The 14,016-nt window shown below is 39.0% G+C and overlaps 1 protein-coding gene across 7 annotated transcripts in view; it reads left to right on the forward strand.

Moving 5' to 3' along the window:
• The window catches only part of LOC101437752 (transport and Golgi organization protein 1 homolog), a 173,929-nt gene extending 160,271 nt beyond the window's left edge, over positions 1-13,658 (forward strand). For all 7 annotated transcript variants that reach the window (XM_071211305.1, XM_071211306.1, XM_071211307.1 and 4 more), the window contains 10 exons: positions 68-158; positions 335-473; positions 5,821-5,922; positions 6,540-6,600; positions 6,712-6,747; positions 6,832-6,899; positions 7,035-7,129; positions 8,796-8,869; positions 11,167-11,314; positions 13,477-13,658. In XM_071211305.1, the coding sequence (XP_071067406.1) occupies positions 68-158; positions 335-473; positions 5,821-5,922; positions 6,540-6,600; positions 6,712-6,747; positions 6,832-6,899; positions 7,035-7,129; positions 8,796-8,869; positions 11,167-11,314; positions 13,477-13,490 (828 nt within the window). In that variant the 3' untranslated portion in view covers positions 13,491-13,658. The remainder of the gene's footprint in view (positions 1-67; positions 159-334; positions 474-5,820; positions 5,923-6,539; positions 6,601-6,711; positions 6,748-6,831; positions 6,900-7,034; positions 7,130-8,795; positions 8,870-11,166; positions 11,315-13,476) is intronic.
• The last annotated feature ends 358 nt before the right edge of the window (positions 13,659-14,016 follow it).

The following is a 14,016-nucleotide window of genomic DNA, read 5'->3' on the forward strand; positions in this document are numbered from 1 at the left end:
ATTCTAGTACTACCTGGATTCTTATACGCCCTGAATTTTACAGTATTTCTCTTTCTGAAATTCTTAGACAAAAGCAGCAATATCAGCACCTGAGGATGACCTGGAAAAATTACAGTTTAGACTGGGATCCATGACGACTACTAAATGTAACCTGGAGGGTATGTTGCCTGTTTGGAAAATTCCCCACTTAGCAGAAATGATTTTACACTGGAAAGCTAAAAAATGGCTTCATGCTTTCAGGATGCCAATCTCTCTCCTCTCCCTACCTCAAACAGGTTCACTACTTTTAAGTCCATATGCAAACACATGGGGGGGAAATATTTTATCTTTTCAGAATATCTAAAGCAACTGGAAGATGAATGCAATGCTTTGAGGTCTGTGAAACATGCCAAGGAAGAGGAATGCAAAACCCTAAGCATGAAATTAGAGATTTTTGATGAAATCTATGCACAGAGAAAGATGTCTGCAGAAAAGTAAGGTTATTTTTGAACAGTGTAGATAATTGTTTTTTATATAATTAACCCAGTATTTTTGCTGTTTTCAATCTGTGCAGAATGAGCTTTATCCTTTCTGTCTTCAATTCCATATTCTATAGTTTATAAAATCCCTGCTCCTGTGTTTTTAATGATCCATGCCTTTTCTGTTGTGGAAATAAATGAAAAAACCCAAAGAAGAACAGACTAACTATAAATGGCTCTCTTTGGTAAGAGAGTCAACACCACCACTCATTTTATGCAGCAAGTCAAAGGCAGGCAGGGGAATGGAAAAGATTTAGTAGGAAAGGAAAAGGAAGATTCTACATATGTCCTGACTGTAGACTGTTGTCATGAGAAAGCTGAGATTGGCTAACTAGAAGTGGGGCATCCTACGTGGCTGGTTAAGCATATTTGGCCTCCCCCGTTGGGCATAATTTGGAAGCAGGGGCAAAAAAGTAGGGAAGTTGTCAGTTAATGTTCAGATTCTCACTATTTTTGTGTGATTGTTACAGGGTTTGTGGTTTGCCTTCCTCAACTGAAAGTGTAGATACTGCACTGATGGCTACAGTTAGTGGGCCAGAGTTTCCTGGTTAGTTACTGTAGCTAAAGGTGGTTTGCAGTTTGCTGGTACTTGTCCATTAATATGTTCAGGCTCTCACATTGTTCTACCAGTTAATTCATATTTGCTTTCTCTATGACCAAGTAGCCTAATTTGGACTTCTCTTCCCTTTGTTGTAGTACCTCTTACAATTGTTTTGTGTTTTTTAGTAGGATAAAATCTTTAAGGACTTGAAAAAACTTTAGGTATAAAAGGTGTCATATTATTTTTTACTCAATAAAAAGCAATTATCCAGACCAACTGCTATAAAATGTGGCTTGGCAAGAATGCTGGAGGTTTAGAACATAGAAAGAGCTCTTTGGTAAATCTACTTGGGTAATTCATTACTTCTCAGAAGAATACATCTCAAAATTTGGAGTTAGATAACATATCCTTGTACCAGGAGGATGATGCATTCTGTTTCCACGAGGAAAGAACACGGTAACTTGCATTTGAGAAGCCCTCGTATCCCTTCCAATGCATCATTTATTTTGGCTCTTTCTTATTTGTATCCTTTTCACTATAATAAGTACGTCACTTTCAGAGACATTTGTGTATCGTTCCGGCAACTTAGTGGACCCTTGATTATGGGAACCCATACAACTTTATAACCAGTTTCTCTGAAGCATGCATGGCCTATGCCCTTGAACTTGTGGTTGGTGTGGAGTGGAGGCAGTCTTACAGAAGCTTGCCCTTGATCTCTGAAGTCTTGAATAATTCTGTGTAGAGTCAGACTTGAATTGAATTGAGTTGCTGTTGAAAGTTTTATGTTATTTCAGTCTACATAAATTTTATAGTGCTATTTGAGATCTTCCATGAAAATACCAGACTTACTGTAAATGGGTTTCTTGTAGCTGTAGAAATTTAAACCTGTGGATATACTTTTTAATCCATCTATGTGGCTATCTCTGAGAAGACCTCTCTTGCTGAGCAAATACAGTTTAGTCTTTTTCATTGTCCAGGCCACTACTGTTTAATGCCATTAAACAACAAAACCAGGCAGTCACTTTTCTGTCATTTAGGGCTCATGTTTAATGGCTTTTCAAAAACAAATCTCTGCAACCTATAGATCTTTGGTTCCTCAACAACAATTTTTATTTTGCTGAGTTTTGGGGGGAGAGTCAAGCTTTTTATTAGAGAAGTAGTAGATTTACCGAAAAAGAATGCATAAAATACAGAGTTCACATATTCTACCCTATTATTAATAACATGCCTTATTGTGATACATTTGTTAGAATTCATGAAAGAACATTTTAGAAGTTTTTTATTCAAGCAACCTATATACAACTTAAAATGTCACCTTTTATCCACCTTCGCATATATAATTCAGTGCTATCAATTACATTCACAATGTTATGAATATATTGTCACCATTTATTACCCAAACTTCATAATCACCTGAAATAGCCACAATTGTTTTTAATCATGAAATGGATTCAGTTGCTCCTTCATCCATGACGGTCCCCTTGTTTGTTTGCTACCCTCTCTGTCTCAAAGCCACTGAGTTCAGACCCTGATCTTGTTTCTTGTCCTGGTATCCTAAATGATGTACTTATCTCCAATTTCTTGTCTTTACCTGCCTCTTCCAGGCTCTGATCCTTCCTCTTCAGAACTGCTAGTGTAAACTTGCTCAACTGTACATCATCCATGTCATTCCAAGCTTACATTCTAAGGAGGATGCTCTGCTCCCTCCAGAGTCAAATCCAGGTTTTTCAGCAGAATACAGGGTGTTTCTCCTCGTAGATCCCTGCTATCATATTCTTGCTGCTTATTCCCTCCAGTTTCCTCTCAAGTGTATAGTGCTGCAGCCCCCTCCCGAGCACTCTTGAGCCACCTAAAACTTTATTTGACTTAGTGCATACCATTAGCCCCACAACAAAAATGTTCTATTACATTCTTTCTGCGTGGCAACCTCCTGCCCACTGAGGTCTCTATGCTCTTCTAAGTATCTTCTAGAGGATGATGATGCAAGAACAGATGAAGAGACAAAAAGACAGGTCATTGTTTCAAATGTAATATGACCCCTGAAAAATGAGTTTGAATCTACACATAACGGGCTTTAAATTATCCTTTTCCTCTTCTTTCTTCCCATCTTTCACAGACTTATTTATTCTGAATTTTTCCCACTGTTTGAAAGACATATGACCTTTTACTCTTCTTTTTGTAATTACCCTAAAATGGTCTTCCTCTTGCCATATTCACGTCTTATATGTATTAATATTTTATCTCTTCCTAACTTTTAACTCTACTATCTTCCTGAAATATTTGATATTACAATAAATATATTTAAATCTATGTATGGTTTAACCCCACAAGACTTTAGTGTATTGGACATGTTCTATGGAAATTTCTTTTTAGATATGTTTCTTTTATCATTTTGCAATCTTCATTGTTTCCTACATCTTCAGACTTCTGTCAGATTTTTTCCATTTATCTGAAGAAAATACTTTAATAAACATCCCTATGGTTTATTATTTGAATGACAAAATGTTTATATTAACTCTTTTTTTAAAAAGATATTCCCTTTGACTTTGATTTTGCAGTTAGTTACCACAAAGAAAACCTATTGTCTTCAATGCCCATTGATTTTTTGAAGGAAAGAAATAAGAAATATTCTTATTTTTGATCTTCTGAAGCTGTCCCACCCAGCGCTCTTGCTTTCTTTTTGATTTATAATTGATTTTGTTTTCCATTGGTTTTTACTGAGATATACCTGGTTACTGATTATGTGTGTGTATTTATACTGTTATCATTAGCCTGCCTTGAAATTTTGTTGTAATGTCTTTCCTCGGTTTTGAATTAACTCAGCTATTATCTCACTGTATTAGTCAGCCAAAAGGATGCTGATGCAAAATACCAGAAATCTGCTGGCTTTTATAAAGGGTATTTATTTGGGGTAGTAGCTTACAGTTACCAGGCCTTAAAGCATAGGTTACTTCCCTCACCAAAGTCTTTTGCCACATGTTGGAGCAAGATGGCTGCCAATATCTGCCTGGGTTCAGGCTTCCTCTCTTCCCAGGGCTTGCTTCTCTTTCCTCACAACCAAGCCCCTCTGTGTGCTTACTTCCCGGGGCTCCAGTTCAAGACTCCAGCATCAAAACTCCAACATCAGATATCCAACTCTGTCCTTTTCCATGTCTTTTATCTGTGAGGCCCCACCCACCAAGGGTTGGACCTCAACACCCTACTGACATGGCCCAATCAAAGCCCCTAATCATAATTTAATCATGCCCAGGTACGGACCGGTTTACAAACATAATCCAATATCTCATCATATGATGCTTCTGTCTCACTCTTTCCTTCTGAGAGTCCCTTTAAACATTTTCCTGCTTCCACAGTGTCTCCTACTTCTCTTTCTAATTTTTAATCTCTTTTATTGCATTGACATCATGCCAGGTACTTTTTCCAAGAAATTTTCCTATGCCCTAAATCACTCATCTGTTGTGGTCAAACTTGCTGTTGAAACTATTCTTAGAGTTCTTAATTTGATGTACTTCATTTTTCAGTTTTATAGTTTCTAGTTCTTTGATAAAATTTGTCGTCTGACCTTTAAATTTCTTGAAAATTTAGGCAGTTATTTTAATGTGTGAGTGATGAAGCAAAAGAGTCCCTCATCTTCCAGCAAGCATCAGGTTTAGCTTTATCCCATCTCAAGTCTGAAGCAAGCGTTGCTCTGCCCTTACTGGCAACTTGTTTGAGGTAAACTGTGAGCCATATTAGGGCCAGAGCAGTGCTCTGTACCCCTTGACATCCTTACCTTACTGCACACCATCTCCATGATAGTGACTACAGAGAGCACTTGCTGAAGTACGCCCTGGGTGGCCAGAAACAAGTGCATAAATCTTACTTTCTGTGTGTGTGTGTGTGTGTGCGTGTGTCTTTTCCCTCATTCCTAGAGATTTTTTTAAATAATGTTCTTGATTTATAGAAAATCAAGAGTCATTTTGGGAAGTTTGAATGAGAACCCCCCCAAAAATTAACACAAGACAACATAGCAAATCAAGCATTCTTTGACCATTGTCCTTTGCCAACACTATCAGTGAACTGAATCCAGTTAAAGATTGATACCCTGAGCTTGAAGGTTGTACCTAAAATCTCTTTGGAGGGAAAATATTCAGACTCTGGGGAAGGGGAGATCATTTTTTAATTCCATAGATGTTGCCTTTACTAAGATTTGCCTTTTTTCTCAACCAGAAACTTCTGAAGGAGGTGTTAGACATTCCACTTCTGAGCTGTGGGAATGTCATGTAGCTAACTGCACATTTTTAATAATGCCAAATCCTGCAGTTATCTCTTTTTATCAGTGTTATTCATAAGATGTGCAATCAAAAACGTCTTCCCATAGAGAAATCAGACCAATAACCATCTCCTGTTTCATCCTAATCTGATTAGTTGTGACAAATTGGTCAATCCTCATTTCCCACATGGAATTAAAAGTTCCACCACAAATGACTTTCCCCCAAAGGTCATTTAGAATGTCTCATATGTACTATTTACATTTGCTAATTTTATTGACTATTGAGTAGGATCTAATGAAGGGAAGGTCCAAAAGTAGACAACTTGCCAGCAGTCCAGAGTTTGTCAAAAGGAGACTTGCATCTTTCCTCTAATCGTGTTTGTGAACGTATGCATTTATGTGGAAGAATGGAAAGGACATTTGAATGAAGGTCTTCAAAGTGATGGGAGGGAATAAACATGAATTTCACAAGTGAATGGACAGTGTTGTGTATTTATTTCTCATCTTAGGAAACTTGAGCATGAAGAGCACAAGCAGCAGAAAACCCAGAAGGAGCTGTCAGCTGCAGAGGAAAAAAACAGTTTGGCTATGGAGGAAGTAGAGAATTACAAGTGAGCTCACCTTCTCACCACCAGCAGTTTGTGTATCCAGTGTTGAATGTTTTTGAACTATTGTACATTATTTAGACCCAAGTAGTTCAGAAACATAAATATATGATGAGAAGAAATTGGGAATTTACACAAGGGAAAAAAGTTACTTTTATGAAAGAAGAAAAATGTTCAGTTACTAATACTTTATTGATTCCCAGCGCTAGCCAGAAATGGGGGTGATGTAATTGTTGGGATCCCTAAGGAAGTTTGGCATAGTGATAATACCATTTGACAGACCAAGTTGTCATAGCCATGGGAAATATGGACTGAACATAAGGAAAGTAAGAAAAACACATTAAAATGAAAGATACTCATTCTAGGATTGATTAGAGAAATTTTAAGAATGGGTCAAGACATGATGAAATGTAAGCTGAGATATTTCCAATTGGTAAGTAGTAAATAAACTGAGACAATATCTTTGATCCTACTGTACTCTTAAAATCATGTGAAGTATGTTTTAATTTGTATAGGTGAAGTCTATAAGGGTGCAGTTTATAGGGTCCTGGGAATATAGAAAGGATATTTGATTTTGTGGTCACTACTTTGCTTTATCTGATGAAAGTGATTGTAACTCATAGGAAAATAATTGAAGAAATGGAGAAAAAACTACAGCAAGCAGAGAGCTCATTCAAACAAGAGGTAACAGTCTTTCTATTGGCAATCCCAGCATTCTACAGCATCTAACTCATATATAAGTACTAGTCTTTAGAATCCCCAAACATATATATGTTTATATGTTGTGTTTTTCAGATTGCTCTTTATGAGAAGAAGGAACATGACAACTGGGTAGGATTTTGTTGTGGTGGTGGCTCCTTCCTTTTTTTCAGTTTCTACTACAAATGAATGTGCATGTATGTTTGTCCTCTATAGATCAGAATTCAGGATCTAGAGAGAGCGATGGTCGAGGAGACCAGAGCAGCTGCCTACTTGAGATGCAGGTACAGGATTTTTGGCATCCATTTTTTTCTCAGCATGTTTTTGAGTTTTTAAGGCCACATTATTTGGTATCAAATAAGGGATAGTTTTATCTTGTTCTAATGTTCATTCAATTCTATTCTTTCTTTGTGTTGAAGATTGGAAAAAAATCAAAATAAGAAGGCACAAGAAAAATGTGGCATTAAGGCCCCAATGCTGGGAAGAACTGACATGCAAAACCCTCCGTGCAGAGGTAGGAAGCATTTTGTGAAGAGCAGCAACTTAATTTCTGCTGGAAAATCCACATAGAGTGCTTTTTGTTCCACTTGGCTGTCCTCGTGCTGCCAGAAATTGTCCTACGAACTTAGTAAAGAAATCAGATTGTCTTACTGGGATGACAGGGTATTGTTGTCAAAGGGTCCCCCAGTCAGAATGTCTCCTTGTCTGTCTCCTGTGAATGGTGGAGCTCACACCTGTCCACTGAAAACGCACACCTGCTACAATGACCTCTTTGTTATTCTCAGATGATGATGAAGCATCCATAGAAGATCATTGGGTCAAAGTTCATTCCCCCCTTTAGGGTATATGGTTCAAGGAGTTTTTTCTCATTTCTTTTAGAATATGGACTAAATGTCCTGCCTCAGGAAGAAATTTTCCTGATTATTCTGAGAGGAATAATAGTGTACTGTAAGATCTTTTAAAATCAAACACTTATTTAAAATTTTTTGAGTTTCTTCTTTTTCTTCATGTGTTCTAATATTTCGTTATGAATTATAGTACTTTATCCATACATTAAATTTCCATGTAAATTTACTCATCCTACATCAAGTCTACTACCCTACAATTGTACTATTAAACCCAATAATTATCTTCTTATTACTATTAATGCCTCTAAGTCCATTTCTTTTTTATTATCTTTTTTTTAAAGATACATAAGTCACACAAAATGCTACAATAAAAAATATAAGAGGTTCCCATGTACCCCACACACCCCACTCCTCCCACACTGACAACTTCTTTCATTAGTGTGGTACATTCATTGCACTTGATGGGTACATTTTGGAGCATTGCTACACAGCCTGGATTATAGCTTATGTTGTAGCTTACACTCTCTCCCAGTCAGTTCAGTGGGTTATGGCAGGATATGTAACGTCCTGCATCTGTCCCTGCAATAACATTCAGGACCACGCCAAGTGCCAAAAATGCCCCCCATATCACACCTCCTTTTCCCTCTCCCTGCCTCCAGCAATTCCCATGGCCACTGTCTTCTCATCAATGAGATAGTTTCTTCCATTGCTAGAGTCACAATAATTCTATAGTAGAGTACCAATAAGCCCACTCTAATCCATATTTGATTCCTCCATCCTGATGTCCACTTCACCTCTAAATCAAGAAGGGGTGTAAGTCCATTTCTATGCATAAAATTTCTAAATTACCTGGCCAATATAGGAGTCAGGTTACACAGAGATAGAAAGATTTAAAAATATCCACCTGTGGTTTGAAGAACAGTTCCAGTGAGGTTAATGTGTAGGATTTAAAGATATTCTTCCTCTCCAAGGCTGTTCTTATTTTAATTTTCTAACTTGGCTTAGATTGCAAGGCATTTACACGATGTGTACGGGGAGATCCCTGGTTTTAATGTCCATTGCCAGCTAGTATGATCCCTAAACCATCCACTTTTCCTTGATTTGGTTTGAATACACCCATGTTCTGTGATGTCATTCTCAGTGGTCAGGGGATGTGCCTCCCCCTTGTCTTAAAGGGCCACCTGAGATATCTTAGGACTGGTGAGGGAACTAAGTGAGGTAAAGAGCCCAAGATGAATGGAGGAAAGGAGTGGGGGGTTTGTTATTCTTCTGTAAAGAAATATGCAAATCAGGGTAAACCTTGGCGCGGTCTCTGACCTTTGTCTGATTCAGGACCTGGTGCAGCTCCCGTGAAGAACAACAACTCCAGAAGCTCATTCCCTGCCAAGATGATGGAAGAAGGCAAGGTAAATGCTGCCATCCTTTTCATGCATAAGTAAATATTTCAGGAAAATTGGATCTTTTCATATAACACCCTCTTCTTGCCTCATTCTCTTCCTTGTTCATTGATATCTTTGCTGTCTCTTTACAAATAGAAAACTCTTCCCCCAAGTCCTGAAGCCTTCCCATTCCCAGCTTGCCATTTTGCTGGCACTTCCAGGAGCTTTAAGTCCTTAAGAGGGTATGTTAGCCAGCAAAGGGGGTGCTGATGCAACATACCAGAAATCAGTTGGTTTTTATAAAAGGTATTTATTCGAGGTAGCAGCTTACAGTTACCAGGCCATAGAGCATAAGTTTCTTTCCTCACCAAAGTCTCTTGCTCCGTGTTGGAGCAAGATGGCTGCCAATATCTTCTAGGATTCAGGCTTTCTTCTTTTCCCAGGGTTCATTTTCTCCAGGCTCAGCTCCTCTGCTTTCCCCACAAGGTCAGCTGTAGTCTATGAGGCTCTCTACCCTTTGCCTCACTCCACAAGGCCTGTAGACTAGTAGGCAAATGACTTGTTTCTCTTCCCGGGGCCTTCTGTCTTTCCTCACAACCAAGCTCCCTTTGTGTGCTTATTCCTGGGGCTCCAGCTCAAGACTTCAGCATCAAAATCTCCAACATCAAAACTCCAACCTCCCTTCTCTGCTCTGTGGTTTTACTGAGTCCTCACCCACCAAGGGGGTAGGATGCAACGCCTCATTGATGTGGCCCAATCAAAGCCTCAATCATTATTTAGTCAAGTAAAGTTAAACCAATACACTCTAATACGTCCGGAGGAAAAGACCAGTTTACAAACATAATCCAATATTCCATTTTGGAGTTCATCAACAATATCAAACTGCCACAGAGGGTGAGGAATTAAGGGCTAGCACTCCTCTATCTCTGGAAGGAACAGAATAAGAAAGGCACTTCCCTCCACTACTGGAAAATCATGGCACGCTTGATTCCTTACTAATCTCCTTTATTTGGAAATGTTGCTGGGTTACTGCATACTGGTTTTTGTTATTGTTATTACTTTATTCCATTCTTATATAAGATTATGAGATTATACATGTTTAGAACATCTTCTCTAATCCTCATATTTGAAAATGTGAAATGACATCCCTCCAACTTTGTTTGTAAGCTTCATGCAATTTGAATGCTCTTAGGGAAATCCATAATGAATAACATAATTCAGCATCGCGTCATCTCTATTGGAAAATGTGCTATAGCAGAATCCCAGCAGTCAGACATTAGGTAAATTCATCAAAATTATAAAAAATTACAAATTGGCAACACTGGAAGTGAAATAGTGAAGAGTGAAAATCAATTATTACCTGTATGGCCAATAAAGGTCTTGGAATACATTGGTGAAAGTATGTTCTTTATTGGTCTGTGTAAATGTTAATGTGGTAAATCCTCTTAACATATACTATGGGACTTCTCCACCTTGAAATCAGAATGCATTTATTTTAATTCTGTCATTTAGCATTCTCATCTGCAGCTCATGCAATACTTAAAATACAGTATAACCTATGAATTCAGACACATATAGCTGTGCCTATCTAACTTCTATTGGTAATAATGATTTTGTTTGAAAACATTTTCCCTGTTTCCACACTAGACTTCAGGAATATGCATCTCTCTAGTGCCCACGAGAGAGAAATTCCAGAGTAGAAGAACTATTTGTCAGGGAGAGAAGCAGATGGGGAAAAAACCGGGCTGGCAGGCAGACCCGGTGTCCATTCTGGCTGTGTCTCTTGCAAGCTGTGACCCTGGGCAAACGATCTAATTCTCCTCAGAGTCTCTATTCACCCAAATTTAGGTTGGTCCTTCTAACTTTCAGAGTTCTGTGAATGAGATATGACATGAAAGGCTTATCTAAGGTGTCTGAAGAGCAGCTATTTTTCTTTTGGTTTTCATTTTCTCTCGTTATGGTTTTAATGCAAATAGGTAGGTTTTGTGGTGATTGAAAGGGAGGTTTGAAAGGTGGTTTTGGGGAAAAAGTGTCATTTAGGAATATGCTCTTCTATTAATTGGAGTTACATCTATTACTTCCCTAGCATTTCCCTTGTCTTTCCTTACATGTTCTCACAGGGAGTGAAATAAGTGGCATGAGTGGTGACAGAAGTTCACCCTCTCGGCGTGTATTAACATCTCTAAGTAGCATGGGTGGGGCTGCGTGGGAGGGATGTGTTTTCCCACACTGGTACTCGTATGTATTGGATTTCAGTTTTCTTGATGTTGGTGGTTTTGTCTGTCAAATCAACATATTTCTTAACTTTGACTACTGCTTTGCAGGATAATATGGCTGCAAGTGGGCCCCCTCCTTTCCAAGGATCACCCTTCATGCCCTACCCCATGGGAGGCCCTCCACCACCACGAATGGGCTATTGGTGGCCTCCTCCACCCTGGTGGCTTCACCCACGGCCTCCACCTCCTCCATTTGGTAAGATGAAGTGAAAAGTCAGAGTCCAATTGTAAAGCACTTTCATTTACAACTCCTTTTTTTGTCTTTATTTTGTAATGTTACATTCAAAAAATATGAGGTCCCCATATACCCCCCACCCCCTTCACCCCACTCCTCCCCTCATAACAACAACCTCCTCCATCATCATGAGACATTCATTGCACTTGGTGCATACATCTCTGATCACCGCTGTACCTCATGGTCAGTGGTCCACACCATAGCCCACACTCTCCCACAGTCCACCCAGTGGGCCATGGGAGGGCATACAGTGTCCAGTAACTCCCTGCAGCACCATCTAGGACAGTTCTAACCCCCAAAAATGCCCCCATATCATATCTCTTCCTCCCACTCTGTACCCCCAGCAGCCACCATGGCCACTTTCTCCACAGCAATGCCACATTCTCTTTGATTACTCATCACAATAGTTCATGAATAGAATATCAGTAAGTCCACTCTAATCCATACTCTATTCCTCCATCCTGTGGACCTTAGAATGGTCGTGTCCACTCCACATCTCTATCAAGAGGGGGCTTAGATTCCACATGGATGCTGGATGCAATTCTCCTGCTTTCATACAACTCCTTCTTGTAAAGCCACACTTGCTTTGGCGCAGCTTTCCAATGCAAGTGTAATTCTGGTTGAGGACTTTGTAACTTTCCTCAAGTTACTTAGGATATATGATGGCCTTAATCATCTCCCCATACTGAGCTGGAAAGCAGATGTATCTTTTAGACAACAAAAGAGGCTGGTTTTAGAAAGCCAGAAATAAACAGTTCTGCAAATGTATATAGAACACTGATCTTGGCCTGACCGTGTAAGGGATAAGAAAAATTCCTACCTTCAAGAGCTTAAGATGTTTCTAGGAGAGAGATTAATACAATAAATGGCACAATGTTGACAATCACCCATAAGAGAAACACAAATGAAGGGCCCTGGAGGTCAAAAGAAAGGCCATATGAATCCCTGGATGCCCAGGGATACGTGAGTATGTTGCAGAAAAGGAAAAACTGAGTAGATGAAAAATGAATATTTCTTGAATCCAAGAACATGGACCTCAAAACAGTTCCTGCTGCGATAAGAGCTAGCTAGAGTTGGGAGTTGGAAGCCTAGCATGAGGCCCCAGCAGAACTGCTGCGTGAATGTTCAAAATGCCCAATAGTGGACAATGAAGTTATCTTCACCAGCATTTCTTTGTTGCCATAATACCCTGAGTTCATCGCCTGAAGTATATGTGGCTTTCCTCTTGGAGTCCTGACCTGAATGTAGTGAATTTGTTTGAAAAAAAAATTCTTTGTAGAATTTGGTAGTTTAATTCAGTTTTGACAGGATATTTTGCCTTACTATGCCCCAGTGAACCAAAATTGAAGACAGGATCTAGTCTTCTTTCAGGTATAGTCTAGGGGAACAACTCCCTTGGCCTCATAATAAGTCAGTCTTCTAGCAGAAAATTCATAACTTCATGATCTGCCTCAGCTCTACCTCTATCACCACATTCCAGCATTCCAATTCCTACCCCTGATACTTGTCTTCATGCCCACAAATACATCTTGCACTCTCCCAATAAAGTGCCTGTGTTCCTGCCTTTTACTCACAATACCAACTTTATCTGGATTCTACTCTTAATCTTAGCCCTTATATATATGAAACTGATATACTACTTGTTTTCTGAAGCCATTATGAGGACCAAACAATATACACATAAATAAAGAACCTTTCAAAATATCTAGTGCCTACTGCATACTTTTCCTACTCACGGTTTAAATGACATTACTTCCACACAGAAGATCTTCTAAAAGTTGTCCTGTGAGGTACATTAAATTGAACTAATACTACATCCAGTGAGTGTTCAGATTATTTGCAATTCCAATTTCAAAATTTAAGGCAAAGACTCCACCCCGCATTTATAAAAATTCAACTCCTACCAGATGAAAAAATGGTAATGGTCAGATTCTGTACAAAGTTCAATTCAGAGATGTATATCTGATATATGAAAGCAAGTTTGTTTCATTACATATAGACACCCAGATGCAGGCACACTAAAATATTCAACATGGGCCACAGAAATATCACAGAAGACAAAATGTATAAAGGGAAAATAAAGATCATAAAGATTGATCTAAATGTAATCCTTTGCCTTACAGGACCATCATTTTGATATTTGAAGAGGATCTTCAGCAGTAATCATCATGCTGCAGTTATTACAATCTTAGAAAATGTGACAGATCTACATTAATATCTGATGATTTCCCCTGTCCAAACCTGTTTCTTGTTCCCTTTATCTTTCATAGGTCGTCCCCTAATAAATTTCTTGCTATCAAACGCCCTCTAATTGTCTCCTTTCTGTAGGACTCACTAACACTAATCCCTGTCAGAGGAGTACAGACAGTGTGCTTTATTGTGTACGCTGTTCAAAAACAGGTAGGTCAACACGGCAATGTAAGACATCCCCTGAAAAAGCCTCCCTAGATATTCAGCAAATGTAAGGACAAATTTCACTCTTTTATAACTCTGGAGGACATAGAGACTGGAGACGGACTCCACAAACATTGAATCAAAGAAAGAGACAAATATCAGGTAGGAAACTTCAGTCCCAGACCAGCTAGTCCTCTCCCCTCTCCTCAATTTTCCCACATAGCTTGGAGTTTTCCAGAGGCAGCAGCATGGAGCCCTCCCACTGGGGA

The sequence above is a fragment of the Dasypus novemcinctus genome, chromosome 23 (assembly GCF_030445035.2).
Source record: "Dasypus novemcinctus isolate mDasNov1 chromosome 23, mDasNov1.1.hap2, whole genome shotgun sequence".
Taxonomy (NCBI): Eukaryota; Metazoa; Chordata; class Mammalia; order Cingulata; family Dasypodidae; genus Dasypus; species Dasypus novemcinctus.